This window comes from Leptodactylus fuscus, chromosome 1 (genome assembly GCF_031893055.1).
Source record: "Leptodactylus fuscus isolate aLepFus1 chromosome 1, aLepFus1.hap2, whole genome shotgun sequence".
In the NCBI taxonomy this organism is placed as follows: domain Eukaryota; kingdom Metazoa; phylum Chordata; class Amphibia; order Anura; family Leptodactylidae; genus Leptodactylus; species Leptodactylus fuscus.
In genome coordinates, this window is record NC_134265.1 from 342,583,728 (window position 1) to 342,604,335 (window position 20,608).

The 20,608-nt window shown below is 43.0% G+C and overlaps 1 protein-coding gene across 1 annotated transcript in view; it reads right to left on the minus strand.

Moving 5' to 3' along the window:
* The window catches only part of TEC (tec protein tyrosine kinase), a 77,665-nt gene that overhangs the window by 9,613 nt on the left and 47,444 nt on the right, over positions 1-20,608 (minus strand). Inside the window, exons 7-15 of the mRNA XM_075261605.1 lie at positions 18,325-18,515; positions 17,798-17,863; positions 14,870-14,924; positions 12,192-12,271; positions 10,045-10,178; positions 9,799-9,873; positions 7,040-7,211; positions 2,842-3,058; positions 436-500 (exon numbers count right to left, since the gene is read on the minus strand). Coding sequence (XP_075117706.1) covers positions 436-500; positions 2,842-3,058; positions 7,040-7,211; positions 9,799-9,873; positions 10,045-10,178; positions 12,192-12,271; positions 14,870-14,924; positions 17,798-17,863; positions 18,325-18,515 — 1,055 coding nt within the window. The remainder of the gene's footprint in view (positions 1-435; positions 501-2,841; positions 3,059-7,039; positions 7,212-9,798; positions 9,874-10,044; positions 10,179-12,191; positions 12,272-14,869; positions 14,925-17,797; positions 17,864-18,324; positions 18,516-20,608) is intronic.

Below are 20,608 nucleotides of genomic sequence, written 5' to 3' on the forward strand. Positions count from 1 at the left end.
CGCACTGCGCGTAGGGCCCCGCCAAAGTCAATAGCCCAGGGCCCCGCAAACCCTGGATCCGACACTACATGTATCAGAAGATATCCCGGACACTATAAGGAAATCATAACTGATTTTATGACCATAGAAAGGTCCTGTATTCATGGTCGTATCCACTGGCAACCGATCAAGACAACAAGACTGTGACCACAAGATATTTAGAGAAAATCTTTAAAACTCTGCAGAATGTTTAATTACTTATATTTGCAAAAATGTTTAACTTAATTATCTACAGATTTAAAAAGAATTATCCAACATCCCAACTAAACCTCTGGTGCTTCCCGAAGTGACCAGAAAAAATGGCGGCACATCCTTTTAGGGTCCTCAAAGAGATAATCCCTTTAGCAAATTCACATTAGAAACAGTAGAACATAATAGCTTACTGTCACTTCTTACCTTGTCATTCCAAAATCCGACACCTTTACCACCCCAAGGTCATTGACTAAACAGTTTCTGGCAGCCTGCAAAGACAAGACAATGTCAACCTATAAATGCCATGACTGTATATTCCTATAAATGACATATCATGTAATAAACTCCACATACAATGTAAATTCTTTGACAAAAACTAACCCCTGATAATGGTGCAGGTAGATACAGAAGTGTAATAAATGTGACACTAGTGCCCAGATAGTAGGTGGTGGTCGTGCATGTCAGCAGATCACGCCATCCCCTCTACTGGTGGTCTTTAAGGCCCCGCATAGAGAACAACAGCTACAAAAGGCTGCAGGAAAAAAAGGCAAAAATGTATTGTGTTTTTTTTGCCACATTTTTTTTTTAGTCTTTTCCTCCCCCTACAACACTTGCGATTCCTCGGGTGAAATGAACATCGCTCTTTTTTTTCTGCAATGTGTATAAAATCACTTTGCTGGTACTGTAAAACGTATCGTTCTGTAAAACGCAATGTAGGGCCTTAGCCTATGTGAGTCGTAGAGGCAGGTCTACACTACCCAAAAATAGCCTCTGAGAGTCTTTCTAATAGGGCAGTGGAGGAAGCACTTTAACGCCCTCTTGTGGCAAGTCCCAGACTACATCTGTGATCATTTACATTTCTGAGTTTAACAATAATCCAATTTTTTACACTATTTGCCGAAGAACTGTTTTAACACATTAGGGGGCCCAGTTGAAGGGTTTCATAAGTTGGTCCCTCCCACATAATAAATAACATGTGTCAGCTCACCCACAGATCTTCTGATTTAAAAAGAAAAAAATGTCCATTACCTTATGGAGAAAGGAAGGTGCTCGGAAAATTCAGCCTCTCAGCCCAAGGTGTAAGTACAAGCGTCCATGAATTGAAAAAATCCAGCATCTATTCCTTTATATAAAACGTAACTTTTATTATGAAAAAGTTTACCGGAGCATGAGCCGCTCCATAAAATCAAATACAAGTATGCATGGTTTCGGGGCGTTATTGTAGCCCCTTAATCAGCTATGATTAAGGGGCTACAATAACGCCCCGAAACGCGTCAGTCAGACGTCATTTCATCTCTGCCATCATGCATACTTGTATTTGATTTTATGGAGCGGCTCATGCTCAGGAAAACTTTTTCATAATAAAAGTTACGTTTTATATAAAGTAATAGATGCTGGATTTTTTCAATTCATGGACCCTCCCACATAATGTCCTCTCAAGGCACTTACACTTAATGCCCCACGGCACCTCAGTGAACATTCAGTCAATAGAACACAGAGATTTTTTTCAAAGTTATACTCACCTCACCCTGTTCCCTCGCAGCTGCCTTCAGGCTCCGACCAAATCTGCGCTCATCGCACCTCCCTGCCTTGGATATCATCAGCTGAAGCCTGTACGATGGGGCCTGGAGCTGATATTTTTATGCTTACTTGTATAGCACCATCATATTCCGCAGCACTTTACAGACATTGTCCCATATAGGGCTCACCATCTACATTCACTATCAGTCTTTGGAGTATGGGAGGAAACCCACGCAAACACAGGGAGAACATACAAACTCTTTACAGATGTTGTTCTAGGCAAGATTCGAACCCAGGACTCCACATTCAGTACATTGCACAAGGTATCCATATACATTACACTAAACTTGGCCAATCCAGTCTACATCAGCAGGAGGAGTTAACCATTTCATATGGGTGGGAGCCACCCACCTCTCACATATGTCAGGGGAAGGAAATCTTCTGGGTTTCAGCATGCTCTGCTATGTGTCCCCACAAGTGACAACAGATTATTTCCCCCTTTTTCTTGAAATGTGCATGCTTATTGGCGAGTGGCGAGAAGCCATTGTTGGTCAGACACGCTTAGAGGGTTTTTCTGGGCTAAAAATATTGATGACTTATTCTGAAGATGAGACATTAATATTTTTGGCCTGTAATATATAAAGCCCCTTTATTGCTGTGCTCAGCATTATACCCCACGTCCTCACTTCTGCTTCTCATCCCCTCTCATACATTACTGTACCATAGAAGCCGAAACCAGCTGCAGTCACTCCTCCTGACCTGCTCTATTATTGTATATTGGGGAACTATAGAAGTTTCTAAACATACATAGTAGAACAGATCGTTTTTATATGGATTTTTCAGAAATAGACTATTGATGGCCCATCGCCATCGAAATCTCTGCTCTTTGTATGTGCAGGAGTCCAGGGGGTGGCGCTATCTCTGTGCACATGCTCTCACAGGATGTCAGGAGTTACTCCGCCCACTGGACTCCTAAGCACAGAAGGATCAGAAATTTTAAAGAATAAACGACAATTGAGGAATCTTGGGTCACTCATTTATCTAATACACTTTGTCTCCGTGAAGATCTGAATATATTAATAGAATTACCAGGTCACGATGTATGAAACTGTTTTGTTCCAGATAGTTCATGGCCTCGCACACATCCTGGCACATACTGAGAAGAATGTCTGGATTAAATTGTCCATGTCTTTGACGGAGGTAATTCAGCAGGCAGCCGTGTTCCATGAACTCTGTCACTATGTAGATCGGTCTCTTTTCGGTGCAAACGCCGTACAGCTGGACAAGCTTGGGGTGAGTCAGTTTCCTTGAAAGCAAAGCAAAAAATATTTATTGGGTTAAGTTGTGTCTGCTACAAATGACTTACATAAGGAATGATGGCATTCTCAGATGATTTTCGTTTCTGGTGCAGATGTGAACCCAGTTTTAAGATGCATTACACATCACATGACTCAGATTACACATGTCTATAGACGTCTATGGAGAAGAGAGGGGAAGGATTGAGCAGAAAGAGCGTTATTAACAGAAATGCAGGTATGGTGTGATGCAAGAGTTAAAGAAGAGATTCCCATCACAACCAAAACACTTTATTCACATCAGTACTTCTCTATGTACATACTGTATGGTCTTAGAGCGGTTTCTGAATGACAAAGACACAGCTATAGAGCAGATTCTCCTCTACTTACTGTGAGGCAGCTACTCTCCACGCACCAGCTCAGAGAGAAATGTAAAAATTTTTTTTTTCCAAGTCATGTCATGACCAGAAACAGTGTTTTTCCAATGTACTATTGATTCATGCAAAGTTTAATAGGCATGCTATAAAGAAAGGTATGCCATAATGTAATTTGCAAGTAAAAATGGATTATCCAGTTGCTAACATTGATGGCCTATCCTTAGGAGCCCTGTAGATCTAATGTTGACTACCTGTTAGAAACCATATAAGCTCTTTAAGTATGGCAGAAATTTGACTAAGGAGTGCATGAGGTTGCGAGCTACGTTTCTGTAACATTAATAGTGGGTTAAGCAAAGCTTCCAGGCTATTGATAAGATAAGACAGTTGCATCTCGTACAGGTCACTGGTAAATATTGAGCAATGGCTTCCTATTTCTCAAGGAAAAACTGTTAAGCTCAAGATGTATAATCCGCTTGTTTAGAACATTACATAGCAGAAATTGGCATGTAACCCAGACCTAAGTGTTGTCTCATACGATGTCTTCTAACCTTAATTGATGGCCTTTACTTAGTACAGTCTGAGCATGGCATCAACACAGAGATTAATAACAAATGCAATATCTATATAGGACCCCGGATGGCCTGGACGCTGGTCCTCCTGATGATGTTCTAAACCATACATGAAAAAGCTACTATTTCTATTGTTTTGTCCCTCTTAACCTCTGAAATACACTCACCGGCCACTTTATTAGGTATACCTGTCCAACTGCTCGTTAACACTGAATTTCTAATCAGCCAATCACATGGCGGCAACTCAGTGCATTTAGGCATGTAGACATGGTCAAGACAATCTCCTGCAGTTCAAACCGAGCATCAGTATGGGGAAGAAAGGTGATTTGAGTGCCTTTGAACGTGGCATGGTTGTTGGTGCCAGAAGGGCTGGTCTGAGTATTAACGAAACTGCTAATCTACTGGGATTTTCACGCACAACCATCTCTAGGGTTTACAGAGAATGGTCCGAAAAAGAAAAAACATCCAGTGAGCGGCAGTTCTGTGGGCGGAAATGCGTTGTTGATGCCAGAGGTCAGAGGAGAATGGCCAGACTGGTTCGAGCTGATAGAAAGGCAACAGTGACTCAAATAGCCACCCGTTACAACCAAGGTAGCCAGAAGAGCATCTCTGAACGCACAGTACGTCGAACTTTGAGGCAGATGGGCTACAGCAGCAGAAGACCACACCGGGTGCCACTCCTTTCAGCTAAGAACAGGAAACTGAGGCTACAATTTGCACAAGCTCATCGAAATTGGACAATTGAAGATTGGAAAAACGTTGTCTGGTCTGATGAGTCTCGATTTCTGCTGCGACATTCGGATGGTAGGGTCAGAATTTGGCGTCAACAACATGAAAGCATGGATCCATCCTGCCTTGTATCAATGGTTCAGGCTGGTGGTGGTGGTGTCATGGTGTGGGGAATATTTTCTTGGCACTCTTTGGGCCCCTTGGTACCAATTGAGCATCGTTGCAACGCCAAAGCCTACCTGAGTATTGTTGCTGACCATGTCCATCCCTTTATGACCACAATGTACCCAACATCTGATGGCTACTTTCAGCAGGATAATGCGCCATGTCATAAAGCTGGAATCATCTCAGACTGGTTTCTTGAACATGACAATGAGTTCACTGTACTCCAATGGCCTCCACAGTCACCAGATCTCAATCTAATAGAGGAGCATCTTTGGGATGTGGTGGAACGGGAGATTCGCATCATGGATGTGCAGCCGACAAATCTGCGGCAACTGTGTGATGCCATCATGTCAATATGGACCAAAATCTCTGAGGAATGCTTCCAGCACCTTGTTGTATCTATGCCACGAAGAATTGAGGCAGTTCTGAAGGCAAAAGGTGGGTCCAACTCGTTACTAGCATGGTGTACCTAATAAAGTGGCCGGTGAGTGTATGTCGGGGGGTGTTTTAGTAGTTTAGTATCTTGAGTACACCAGTGCTTCTCTCGGTCACCATGCCACAGTCCACCGTAAAACATCAAAAACTGAAACCAGGTTTCAAAACATACCCCGATCCTTTGCACCAAAGACTGTTTCATGGAGATGTTATTGACCCTTCAAGGTGGACTGGGGAAAGGGTTATGATGAGGGAGGGGTTGGGAGGGCGGTTGTTTTATCCAATGCTAAAAAATTAAATTTGAAAAAAAAAAATAAAATAAAATACATAGGAAAGATGGTTCTCATTAAGAATGTTCCGAAAATTTCACGTTCCGCCAAAACTGAAAGATTTTGGGTTTTCCACCTACAAACTATCTTGGGCCAGGGTAGGTGAGTAAATATAACAAACAGTTGTACTCACCTCCCCTGGGCTCCTCTTCGAGTAACCTCGGGTTTCTTGAAAGACAGAAAATGCTGAACCCTGTGATTGGGCCTCATCTTTCACGTAGGTCACACTGGCATTGTGATTGCGTCTATATGTCAAGACACCAGTGTGGCCTATGTGACACCATGATGTCATTAAGGAGGCCAGAAGAGGCAGAGTACCTTTGCTGGAGCACTGGGGAGGTAAGTAATACTGGTTGTTATGTTTACTCTTCCTTGGGTCTCTGCTAATTATAATACGGGGTTTGAAGAGAACCCAGAGTATAAGAAGAGCAGTTCCAGTTCAGATGTGTTCGATCCAAACAAAACTGCTTCTCGAACCTCACGAATATTCAAGAGGTTTGCCCAACATTCACCTCCGAACTCACTCAACAAACACTCCCATGCCCCGGCCGATACAGTTGAGTAAGATGTTGGATTATAATGGGGGCACCTGCAGACTTGGATAGTAGAATATCACAGGGAGATCTAGAGAAGCTGGAAGAATGGGCGGAGGACTGGCAAATGAAGTTTAATGTAAATAAATTAAGGTTATGCATTTTGGTTGAAGAAATAAAACATCGGATTATGTACTTAATAGTAAATTACTGGATAAAACTGCCACTGAAAGAGACTTGGGATTATGATGGTGGACAGCAAGCGACTGATTTTTTTTTTTTAGCCAGACACAAAGTCGGACATGCAGGACTTTGTGTCCGGCTAAAAAAAAAAAAAAGGTTTCCCCGCGGACAGGCCGCAGGTGGACACGGGCGGTCACCTTTACAAGCCCATTGAAGTGAATGGGTTTTAAAGCTGACTGCCGGTTTTCCGTCCCCCTGAAGACGAAAACCCCGCGGAATGCACAAACCAGACACCGGGCGCAAGTGTCAACAATGTAAAAGGGTCTTGACGTAAACAATTGCCATTAATTGTTATTGAGGTAAAATACTGAAAAATTTTGATTTAGGTCATAATCCCCCAAATCTTAATACACATTCAATGACGCCCAGTGAAAAACCAAAGATTTTTTGGATCAAATAAACAAAATATTTTAAACAAGGCCAACTCTTTGATGTGTTATTGGTTGGTTAAAATGTGATTTTTTTTTTTTTGTAAAATTTTATCCAACAGATGTTCAATTTTCATCAACTTTAGTCTAATGTGTATGAACGCCTTAAGTTTTTCATTGAAGACTTGCCTAGTGCTATGTCACACACATCTGACTTCATCTGGCCTCTATAGCAGATACCTACATCATAACCTTAGCTTCATCTATGAAATCCTCTTCGGACATGGCACCCTCACGAATGGCTTTGATTGCTACTTTGTACTGTGCTCGCCACTTCCCAAGACGTACCACACCGAACAGGCCACTTCCGAGCTCCTTCATGAATGTAAGGTCAGCAGGGTTTATTTCCCACTTATCTGCAAACATATAAATCAATGTCAATGTCCCGGTCGAACTGGTTATCACATTCCATTGCTAGAAAAGATTTCTCAGTAGTTACTCAACACCTTGAAGAGAAAATAATTTTGGGCCTTAAGGACAATTTTTTTTCACATACCGTATAGACTCGAATTTTTCAGCACAGTTTTTGTCCTGAAAAAGCCCCCCTCGGCTTATACTCGAGTCAGCAAAAAATCAATGTATAGAATCTCCCATAAAATAGTGGGGGAAAAAAACAAGCTTTAAAAATAAAATAAAATAAAAGTTGTAAATCCCTCCTTTCCCTAGAATACATATAAAAGTAGAAAATGACTGTGACACACATACACATTAGGTATCCCTGTGTCTACTGAATACAGGGGATCTGCAGTGCTCCTGTTCCGTCGGGAAGGGGTTAATAGGAGCACTGCAGATCCCCTATATTCAGCCAGGCTGAATTCCAAGTGGAGGAAAAAAACCCAGTCCTCAAGCTCAGGGAAGGGGCAGACAGACAACCAAAACACCCCCTCCCCTTCCCCAGCAACTACTGCACCCAAAAACTCCATTTTAATTTTTGAGATTTTGCAGTAGCTGCTGCATTTCCCCCCCTCGGCTTATACTCGAGTCAATAAGTTTTCCCAGTTTTTTGTGGTAAAATTAGGGGCCTCGGCTTATATTCGGGTCGGCTTATACTCGAGTATATAGGGTAACTTTTTATTTTGTATTCATGTAGCCATAGGAGGAAACATCTTTTGCAGGATAAGTTTTGTTTTGTTTTTTCTTTCGCTGGCACGATTTTGAGGGACATAAAATGTTCTGGAGAATGTTATTCGTTTTGTTTTATGAAAGGAGAGGGATGGAAATAAAGCATTTCTTCCATTCTCTCCAGTTTTGTTTTTAGGACCCTTATCGCAATATGTGAAAGGGATTGTCCAGGAAATGGGAAAAATCACACAGGAGATTGGGAAAGGTGTTACATAAAAAAAAAATGACTCCCCTGTGCCCAGCACTCCAGTGTCCACCGCTGATGTCCATTTGGGGATAGGCCATGTCTTCGCTACCAGAAGTCCTGCACCATGTGACCTGAGTTCTTTCCTGCAGTCACGTGCGGTGCAGGATTTCACAGATCTCTGTGATTTGTCCAATTCCTAGACAACCCCTTTAATTTTATTCTGCAAGTCAGTACTATCATGGGTTTTTAAAGAATATTTTACTAATTTTATGGAGCAGTTAAATGATGTTACGCTGCGCTCATTCTGAACGTAAAATTCCTTCATAATGAGCGCGTAACAAGCAATGGGAGGCTTTTTTCCCTATACGTGCATATTACATTGAAAGCAATAGGGAAAAAAGCCTCCCATTGATTTCAATGGGGAGCGCACGTATGCCGGTTCCCATTCAAGTCAATGGGAGCTGCTTTTTACGCACTCATTCTGAACTTGTTTTTACGTTCAGAATGAGCGCAGCGTAACTCCGTGTGAAGGCTCCCAATGCCCCTTTTCTCTCTGAAAAACATCCGTCTGATGCTAGGTTCCCACCTGCATTCAGGTTTCCATCTGGGGACCTCCTGAATGGAAACCTAAACCGATTAAAAAAGCGATTACCCATGGAAACCCACGGACCCTATACACTATAATGGGCTCCGCTGGGTTTCCACACGAAAACAGCAAAAAATGTGGAGAGAAACACTTTTCGTCCGGGGCCACATGGGACATAAACGCCGCCATTTGCCTGCTTTGGAAACACTGTGGGAAAAATCGCAGCATTTTATAGTAAGGGCAAAGTGGATGGGATTGTAGCGAATCCCATGCCCACTTTGCAGTAAAAACCGCGATGAGGACATGCCGCAATTTCCAAAACCAGCGCGGTTTTGGAAATCGCAGCATGTCACTTATATCTATGGAAACACTGGTGGTTTCCCAATAGGTATAATTGTAACAGAAAGTCCACAGAGGAAAACTCCGCAAACTTTCTGTTTAAAACTCTGCGGGAAGAACTGAAATCCCGTGGGGCCTTAGCCTTAAAGCGGAATGGGGAACAGAATCCCCAGGCGGAGTGCATGCGCAGTTGTGAACCTAGCCTGACAGCTGTGTTTGCAATGGCCCTTTTAATAACAATTAGAGTGAATGGGCCTATTCACACATTCGTTTTTTGACAGACCATTTTTTTGTGGTCGGCATGCTATAGCTTTGTCCAAGCTGATGGACATATGGATCCAAGATAAAGGATGCAAGATAAAGGGAAAAAAAACGGTCCATCAAAAACAACACTGTCATGTGAATAAGGCCTCAGATTCACTATTGAACACAACATCTACTGGGCTAAATATCCAGAATCAGGGTTGCAGTAGAATATGTTGCAGCTGGGGTGGGAACTCCTCCTATATACACCCCATATTAAACATATTTACATATATATCTACATAATAAGTTGCGAGCGGCTACACAGCCACAGATGGGGGGGATCTAAAGGCTTATTCATAGCTGTCACGTGGCCGTCTTGTGAACACCTTGACGTTAGGTGATGAAAAATGGCACGGGTATGTGAATAAGACCTAAATATATATTTCGCCAGCACGGTACCTACCATAGCTGAATCCAGCTGTTGTGGGTGCCGTCCTATCTTTTGGAGATACGTGGTGTCGTAATCTAGTAACTAGGCCTGAAGACAACAGAAAATTAAGATCATGAAAGTCAAACTTTGTGACTTCTATATGTAAATTGATCAATGATCTAGTGCGACATGCAGAGTACCAATAGACTGCCTGTATTATAGAGTCTTTAGGATCACCAAACATCCCACTTACTGTACCTATATGTGCAGCACATTTACCTGCTGCGTTGTGCTTGTGATATTCTATCATTTCTGGAATGGAGTTGAAGACGTGCTTCTCTGCCAGGTAATACTGCTTGGGAAACTTCCCCGTCTCTTTAATGTGATAATGGCGGATTGGTGAGGAATTGTCCCTGAAGAGAGATGTTTTATAGCATGGTTAAGACCTTTTTAATTGCCTATGAGTCCAGTATGGGTTAACCTGTGATCAGAATACATGTAAATAACCTTATGTGCAGTAAAACAGCATACAGCGCACTGTATGGACCTGGAAACTTCACTTTCCAAAAATGGTAGCGGTTTTTGCAAAAAAAAAAAAAACGTGAAAAAGAAGAACCCGTCGATTTCTATAGATTTTTCAAAGGTGGAATTTGCCTGAAGATAGGTCATATCAGTTTTTTTGTCCTCTAGCGGAAAAAAAAAAAAATCAGGGTAACAATCTGCTACTGATTCCCATTGAAATTAATGAGAGGGCATTTTATACACCAGATTTTGCAGCTCAAAATCCTTCTGCATAAATCTCTGTGGGAAGAATATGCAAATCTGTCTTCTATGATGTAATTAGGAAGTCAGGTGCTTCAGTGTTGCAAACCAATAGAGGGCGCTCACTGGAATGTGCAAGCCTGTCTTCCCTGATGTAATTAGGAAGACAGAATCTTTAACACCATGCTCGACCTTCCAAGAGGCCTTTGTTTTGCAATGATGCTGGGATTATTACTAGGTATAGTCTCTCAACCAAGGACGGCCGTTTCGATGTTATTGCATCTCGTCAGCCCGGTGTAGAGAAGACTAACCTGGTAGAGGTGAGAGGCTTAGACAGGGTTAGGGGGATATCGTCACACATTCCAGTGAGCGCCCTCTATTTGTTTGCAACACTGAGGCACCTGACTTCCTAATTACATCATGGAAGACAGATTTGCATATTCTTCCCATGGTCCCTTGCACAGTGGAGTGCTAAAGGCTTAATAAGTCTCCACACACCTAAATGGTGGTCTCTCCCCAAGGAGTGACGATATCCCCCTAACATAAATCTCTGTGTGAATGCATCACAAAACTCCTCTGGCTGAAACTCCTATAAAAGTAAATGATAACAAGCTATGCAACTAATTAATTATATAATATTGATAATTGTGTAATAAAATTTAAAGTCAGAGCTCATTCACATCTGCGCCCAGTCTCCGTTCTGCAGGTTTCCATTTCCTGCACAAAACAGGGCAGGAGACGGAAACCTGCCGGCATCTCTCAAACCCATTCATTTGAATGGGCTTGAAAAGGGTCCGGCCGTGAGCGCCGGTGAGCGTTTTATGCGCTCCGTGGCGAAACCGGTTTTTTTAAACCGGACACAGAGTCGGACATGCAGTACTCTGTGTCCGGTTTAAAAAAAAACGGTTTTGCCGCAGAGCACATAAAATGCTCATCGGCGCTCGTGGCCGGACTTGGCATGACAGGTTTCCATCTTCTGCATGCAGCAGACGGAAACCTGAAAACGGAGTTCAGGCGCTGGTGTGAACCCAGCGTAAGTAATCAAGGTGGAGTTAGGCCCCGTTCACACGGGGCACGGATTGGCATATTTTGGTCCTGATTCTGATGTGGGAAGTCGCGTCAGAAATGGACCAAAATGCGCCTGCCACGACTGTCGCGGCTTCCGACAATAACAGCTTCCCCCTCCGGAGTAGGCTCAAATGAATGGGCCTAGTCCAGAGGGTGCTGCCGCGAGGCGGACGCCGGCGCTGAATCAGCCACGGAATCCGCCTGAAGAAAGGGCAGCTCTCTTCTTTTTCCTTGATCGGGAACAAACCACTAGCGGAAAAAAGTAAGCTAGTGATCTACATAGACCTCTCTTGTGAGGGGGCGGATTATGACATGGATTCAGCCCCAAAATCTGCCCCCTCTTGCCCCGTATGAACGAGCTCTTAGTAATTTTTTTCCCAACTTTGACTCCATCAAAAACAGTCGTTAACTCCATGACTCCAACTCCACAGGCCTGGGCCCAATCCTGAGCTTGCCTAGAAGTACACTACATAGGCTCGCCACCACTGGCGGATTCTGCACCATACTATTGGAAGATTATTTGTAGAATTACAAGTTACACTAGGTAGAATTAATACATGGGCAAGTATATGCCTTCACAATTGCAAATTTCTTACCCTCCATATTTTGTATATAGTGACACAGTATACAATCCAGCTTGACTGGAATTTCTGACAATGAAACCACCTTCTTTATCCTGGAACACAGAAAGTCATTGTTATTATACAGATCTATAGTGACCTGGTGTAAAAATCAGCTCTCTCTCTTCACTTGTACTCCATTTTTGAAGACTATACTTAGGAGTCCAGGGGGCGGTCCTATGCAGTACGTGACAGATAAAGCAGTAGGTCTTATAGGAAAGGCTGCTAGTGTGACTGGACTCATAAACAAAGCTGGCATTTTAATCAATAAGTTTACTTATTTTTTCATCATAAAACCATATATTAATCTGCTCAGCTCCAGCCCTCTAACAGAAATGGTCTATTCTTTAAACCAAGTTTTTTATGTTAACTAGAGATGAGCGAACAGTGAAATATTCGAGATTCGTTTCGAGTAGAGCCTCAATATTCGACTACTCGATCGAATATAGAATCCCATTATAATTTATTGGAAAAATGCTTGTTTCAGGGGAAACCACTATTCGACTAAAGGAGAGTCACCAAGTCCACGAGTAGCGGGAGGAGAGTGTTTAGGAGGAGCGCTGTGCAGTTAAAGCACACGGACCCCATTATAGTCTATCGGTTCCGTGCGCTTTAACTGCACAGCGCTTGCAGTTGCGCTGATAAAAAGTAAGCTCCCTCGTAACAACAAGCTGCCAGCTCTCTTGACTAGCAAAGACAAGCCTGCGGCAAATCAACGCTGGTGCTGCAGCAGGCTCGTCCTTGCTAGTCGGGAGAGCTGGCAGCTTGCTGTTATGAGGGAGCTGACTTTTTCCTCATAGGAATGCATTGACCAGCGTTGATTGGCCAGTGTACAGCATTCGGCCAATCAACGCTGGTTCTAACGAAACCTCGTCTGTGAGGAGGCGGAGTCTAAGATCGGACCACAATGGAGATTGCTGTGGTCCGATCTTAGACTCCACCTCCTCACAGACAAGGCTCCGGCAGAACCAGAGTTGATTGGCCTAATGCTGTACACTGGCCAATCAACATTGGTCAATGCATTCCTATGAGGAAAAAGTACCGTACGCTCCCTCGTAACAGCAAGCTGCCAGCTCTCCCGACTAGCAAGGACGAGCCTGCGGCAGAACCAGTGTTGATTTGCTGAATACTATACACTGTATAGCATTCAGCCAATCAATGCTGGTTCTGAAACGAATATTTACTGCAAATAGCTAGTAGTGTTCGATCGAGTACGAATATTTTGAATACCATAGTATTCGATCGAATATCTACTCAATTGAATACTACTCGCTCATCTCTAATGTTAACATTTAATTTTTTTTAATTTTTTTTTAGGGTGCATGCACACTACGTAACGCCGGGCGTGTATGAGAGCCGTACACGCCGGCATTACGGCAGACTGCCGAACACTTCCCATTCACTTCAATGGGAGCGCTCGTAAACGCCGCTGTTACGAGCGCTCCCATTGAAGTGAATGGGAAGTGTTCGGCAGTCTGCCGTAATGCCGGCGTGTACGGCTCTCATACACGCCCGGCGTTACGTAGTGTGCATGCACCCTTAATTATGATTTTTATTTTTTTTTATTTTCCAGGTCACTATCTATATTGCAGAGGAGAAGTTCAGACAAGATGGCAGAAGATGTACAGAAAATAAAAAAATTTGGAATAAAAACAGCTTTCACTACCTGCATTTAATAAAGAAATAAACTGGCTACACATTACTTTGAAGGGGAATTTTTAATGGCGGTAAGTTACTGTTAAGGTGAAATACACATCTTTTCATATCTGTGGATTAGAAAGCTGCTTTCACCCTCCCTCATGCTTTACACTGCAGTTCCATGTCCTCAGACTGGCTGATATGTTTTACCAAAAGTTCATCATCAAGTCATTGCCTGCTGGGATGATTTCTCATAAAGAGCAAGGACTGAGCGAGTATTATCATAACACAACTGTATATATTGGTGCAGGTGTAATTCAGTATGGTGGGAGTTCTGCCATAAAGGGAGTCCTTCACCAGGGTTGACCATAGAGAACCATCAGCACAGTCACATGAGAAATGTAAATATGCAAATGAGCAGTCCGGAGCATCAACGAGTGTCTCCCCGATGTTCCAGACTGCTAGGCCACATTGCCCAGTTCACAACGAGGATGACACGTGGAATTTGCTAAGCCAGAGCAGATTGTGTGATCATGCACCCAAAAGTGACGGCACCCCAGCGAGAAGGTCCACAGTCCCATCGCATTTGGATGTATTGTGATTGAATCACCGCGCACGCAGTACACCAGAGGCTTCAGCATTGCTCTCTTGCCCTGTGCAGGACATTGCAGTCTGGAGCACTGGAGACGCTCTCGATGCCTTTTTTTTAATTTTCACATTTTTAAGCAGGGGCCGAGATTTGCACGGGACAAAAGGCATTGGATTCCGGTGACAATGATTTCTGTAACTGTGTTGTTAGTTTCATATGATCAACACTGGTGACGGAATCCCTTTGATACGACTACTACCTGCTACTATTGTAACAACTAATAACGCTTTTATAGTAGACACTATTCTTAATTCTGTATTCTTAAAATAAGCACTCTTCTTTTTATCGCTATAAGGATCGATGTATTTGAGATTAGTCTCGGGCAGTGACATGGTTGCTATTGCTAATGTGGTTTTTCAACACTTACCTCCATTCTAAGAAGTTGCTCTGCTTTGTTTCTGTTTATAGTTTTGCTGTACCATCTGCAAAGGAGAACAATATCAGTCCTCTCTGAATAATGGGAACACATAGGTTATGGCAGTGTACCCAGCACCAGCCGCTGTCCTATGAGCTCCACTACACAGCAAGCCGAATACCGGCCGGCGGACATCAGCTGAAAGATTTTCCTAATAAATTATGGAGAATAAAAACACATTGACCGCACATCTCAATCTTATACATTGATCTAATACAGAACTTTGCAGCAAAATCTACAAAAATTAACATAAGGTTCTTAGTTTCATCAAGGTGCATAAGCCCACTAGCCACTTCATGGCGATCTCTGTATAGTGGGTCCCTACTGTACTGGGTGCGGCGCTACACAGCGACCGCAACACGGTGCCCACAGGGGGAGCGACCCAGAGGTCCAGCAACATCCCTGCCACCAGGCCAAGCCCTCAGGTTTTGGGCCACCCCACCCCACAGGTACAGCACCACAGGAGCGGCACACACCATGAAGTGGCTATTGGGCTTATGATCAATATGTATACTAAGAACCTCATGTTCATTTTTGTAGATTTTGCTGAGAGGCGTAAGATCAGTGTATAAGACTGGGACGTGCGGTCAACGTCTTTTTTCTCCATTGTATTATGAAAGATTGTCCTAGTTGTAAATGTGAATTGTTTTACCATATACCATTAGATAGTCACTCCCGATTGCACAGATGAACGCGGCTGCATGTAAATATTGCAGTTGTTCCTTAGCCCATATGGAATGCAGAAGCTCAGGGGGATACGGTCTCTTCTTGCAGAGATCCAGTTGGTATAGTGAATTAGTTTTCCTCCAAAAAGTAAGACACAAATACCTAGAGATCTCAACCAAACCAGAGGCTACCATGTGTGGACAGCTGTTTCGTGGCTCATGATTCAGCTGGTTTATAGTCGGACAGTAACTTACAGGGTGGCCATCTCTAGGGGGCATTAAAGAAATAGTTTTCTTCCTTTTGGAAGGCCATTTTTCATAGCATTGTCCATACAACGTTCTACATCAGCTGTATCTATTAGGGTTGAGCCGATCTTGACTTTTCAGGATCGATTTTGAAATCCGATTCTGATCATTTTTCATTCGAACCCGATCTCGATTCCAATGCAAGTCAATGGGATTTTTTTTTACTAATCGGAGATTGGATTTTAAAAACAATGCTATTCACTATACAGCATGGAATCTAACAATTGAACGCTTTAATTGTCAGAATCCACGCTGTGTAGTGATTTTTTTTTAATCCTCTGGCTACTTAGTCCCCCCTGGTGTCCACTTACCTGCAGAGATGGCTGGTCCGGTGCCTGGTGTTCTCGTTCTTCTTCGCCTCGCTGCCCCCTGCCTCCCAGGTTAGGAGAGTGTGGGCGGGTTAGGAGAGTGTGGGCGGGTACTGGGAGGGGAGACGTCACATCTCCCCTCCCTGTACCCGCCCACACTCTCCTAAGCCACAAGCCCCACCTTCTTCCTAGCGCTTTAACACTAACCTGGGAGGCGGGGGCAGCGAGGCGAAGAAGAACGAGAACACCAGGCACCGGACCAGCCATCTTTGCATGTAAGTAGCTACTAGAGATGTTAGATAGTCTCCCATTAGAATGAATGGACGCAGCCAGCGCGCAGGGGGTTAAGGCTGTGTTCCGGCTGCTTCCATTCATTCCTATGGAACCGCAGCGGAGCCTTCACACTGAGTATACAGTACTCAGTGTGAAGGCTAACATTGTTAGCTTTTCCCACAATGCTTGGCCAGTAGCAAAGCATTGTGGGAAATAATCACCAATCTCGATCCCACCTAAAAAGATCGTGTTCGGAATTCCGATCACGATCGTGAAATTTTCTTTCTTCTTTTCCGATCGCTCAACCCTAATATCTCCATAAGGAGAGCCAAATGAAAGCAGCTCACCCAGCTAACCAGAATACTAATGGTGGTCTCTGATTTGGTTGATATCCCTAGGCATATTTCTTTTGGAGGAAGGCATTCCCAGGGAGCATTGTCTGCAGGATTCCCTAAACCATCTAGATCTCAACAAGGAGAACCAGTGTCCCCTGAAATCTTTTCCACTCTCCTCTAAAGGGTCATGTTTTGGCCAGAGAGAGTGGGCCATTAGGATAAAAAATAAACTGAATAGTAATAGTGTAAACTTGTTTCCACTGACCAGCTCGAAAGAGGGGGAAGAGACCCAGCAATGACGGAATAGGGAGATGGTAAAATTCTGTGTAGAAAACATGGAGCAGTCATAGTTGGTGTAGTGTGAAACAATATGGAATAGAGAAAATGAGGTTGCAATGCAGATCCACGTGTGCAATCCTTGCAATCTTCTCTGTAACTTTACAATTTTTAAGTGCTGCTGAAGTGAGCAAGTTTCATTCTTCTAACTTGGCCATGGGCAAAATAATAACCTTAAAGGGAACCTGTCACCTGCAAGTCCTTATAGCCTGGTTGTAACGCTGTTCGCACGCATATTGGAAAAAAAAATCCCACAAAAAAACCCTTATACTTACCAAGTGTCTGTAGTACCAGTGATTTTCAGTGAAGACGGGGAAAGTACACCTTGACTTTACTGTACATGTGCCAGACCTCAGGCGCATGAGCAGTGAAACTGAGGTGTACTCAATAGCCAATAGCATCAGAGAGGAGTCCAATGAGCCCCATCAATCTCACATCTGGGTAAGTACCAATGGGTTTTTTTTTTTTCAATGCAGTCACAGATGGGTTTACAAGTGGACTATAATGGGACACTAAACCCCTAGTCATAAACCTGCGGGTGGATTAGGGTCCCAAATTGCTCCGACTTTAGTGGGCTATTAGCTTAAATACTACCATAACACAAATGTATTGATCTGTACGGTAATACCAGCAAATAATACTACAAACCATACTTACGGATACTGGTCTAAGTTGTCTTGTTTCTTTTCTGTGACATAGTTGCTGGGAATATAACCTTCATGTCTGAATCAGCAGAAAAAGGCAACAGTTACGGGAAGAAATCTTCTACATGGTCACCATTTGCATACTTTCCAGCTGTTGATCAGTCATATCCAACGTATGTGGTCTAAGTGTCTAATATGATGTATTACATCTATTGCTTTTGTGTTACTGGAAATACATTGACTATGGAAGCCTATGCATTTTCCATTTTTTGATATGAATAGTATCAGTGACTGTAGAACAGATGGCCGACTTAGACATGTGACAATGAGGATGTGAAACCTCTGGTTACATATAGTCACCTACATTTATGTCACTGTGGACAAAATCAAAGGCACATAGTTGTGATTTCAGAGATCTGAACAATGAATGTAATGTCCTTAAGGCTATTTTATTGTATGTGTGGAACTAAAAAATCATATATGCGTGCAAAGTAGTAGCGCCCTGTGAGAACCGCACCACACAGTACCCTATTCCCTTACCCATACTTATTTCTTGCTTTCCACCAGTGCACATCCTTCTTTTCCACAATCACATATTCTTCCAATGCAACCAAGCCAAGGTCATGTGGCTCCACGGGATGGAAATCAAACATGGCGACCACTACTTCTTCTTTGATATCATGGCCGTCCACTACGTCCTCTTTTGGTAGTTCTGGAAGTGGAGGACCTATCTGGAAAGACAAGACAATAAACAGGCTGTCCAAATCATTTTTATTGATGGCCTGGGGAGATCAGTGAAGGTCAGACAATATATACACCGGAGTGTATATATATATATATATATATATATATATATATATATATATATATATATATATATATATATCCACAGTGGGGCAAAAAAGTATTTAGTCAGTCACCAATAGTGCAAGTTCCACCACTTAAAAAGATGAGAGGTGTCTGTAATTTACATCATAGGTAGACCTCAACTATGAGAGACCAAATGAGAAAACAAATCCAGAAAATCACATTGTCTGATTTTGTAAGATTTTTTTTTTTCAAATTATGGTGGAAAATAAGTATTTGGTCAGTAACAAAATTTCATCTCAATACTTTGTTATATATCTTTTGTTGGCAATGACAGAGGTCAAACGTTTTCTGTAAGTCTTCACAAGGTTGGCACACACTGTTGTTGGTATGTTGGCCCATTCCTCCATGCAGATCTCCTCTAGAGCAGTGATGTTTTGGGGCTGTCGCTTGGCAACACGGACTTTCAACCTCCTCCAAAGGTTTTCTATAGGGTTGAGATCTGGAGACTGGCTAGGCCACTCCAGGACCTTGAAATGCTTCTTACAAAGCCACTCTTTGGTTGCCCTGGCAGTGTGCTTTGGATCATTGTCATGTTGAAAGACCCAGCCACGTTTCATCTTCAATGCCCTTGCTGATGGAAGGAGGTTTGCACTCACAATCTCACGATACATGGCCCCATTCATTCTTTCATGTACCCGGATCAGTCGTCCGGGCCCCTTTGCAGAGAAAAAGCTCCAAAGCATGATGTTTCCACCCCCATGCTTTACAGTAGGTATGGTGTTTGATGGATGCAACTCCGTATTCTTTTTCCTCCAAACACAAAAAGTTGTGTTTCTACCAAACAGTTCCAGTTTGGTTTCATCAGACCATAGGACATTCTCCCAATACTCTTCTGGATCATCCAAATGCTCTCTAGCAAACTTCAGACGGGCCCGGACATGTACTGGCTTAAGCAGTGGGACACGTCTGGCACTGCAGGATCTGAGTCCCTGGCGGCGTAGTGTGTTACTGATGGTAGGCTTTGTTACATTGGTCCTAGCTCTCTGCAGTTCATTCACTAGGTCCCCCCGCGTGGTTCTGGGATTTTTGCTCACCGTTCTTGTGATCATTTTGACCCCACGGGGTGAGATTTTGCGTGGAGCCCCAGATCGAGGGAGATTATCAGTGGTCTTGTATGTCTTCCATTTTCTAATTATTGCTCCCACAGTTGATTTCTTCAATCCAAGCTGGTTGCCTATTGCAGATTTAGTCTTCCCAGCCTGGTGCAGGGCTACAATTTTGTTTCTGGTGTCCTTTGACAGCTCTTTGGTCTTCACCATAGTGGAGTTTGGAGTCTGACTGTTTGAGGGTGTGCACAGGTGTCTTTTTATACTGATAAGTTTAAACAGGTGCCATTACTACAGGTAATGAGTGGAGGAAAGCGGAGACTCTTAAAGAAGAAGTTACAGGTCTGTGAGAGCCAGAAATCTTGATTGTTTGTAGGTGACCAAATACTTATTTTCCACCATAATTTGAAAATAAATTCTTACAAAATCAGACAATGTGATTTTCTGGATTTGTTTTCTCATTTTGTCTCTCATAGTTGAGGTCTACCTATCATGTAAATTACAGCCGCCTCTCATCTTTTTAAGTGGTGGAACTTGCACTATTGGTGACTGACTAAATACTTTTTTGCCCATATATATATATATATATATATATATATATATATATATATATATATATATATATATAGTATCTGTGATGCAGTGAAGGTGTTGGCCGCTATATATCGGAGGGAGTTTTCTGATTCTGCGCCCCTATTGTGTCTTGGATGGGTGTCAGAAGCAGCTCCATACATTGGATCAATCCGGGGGCCAGGTGTTAGACCCCTACTGATCATATAGTTATGGCCTATCCTGACAACCCCTCTAAATGCAGGACAAATCCTTTAATACTAGACAAGGGCTGTCAAATACAAATAGATGAGAAGAAATACCAACTGGGCGGTGCAAAAACAGAAGTTGTATCCAAC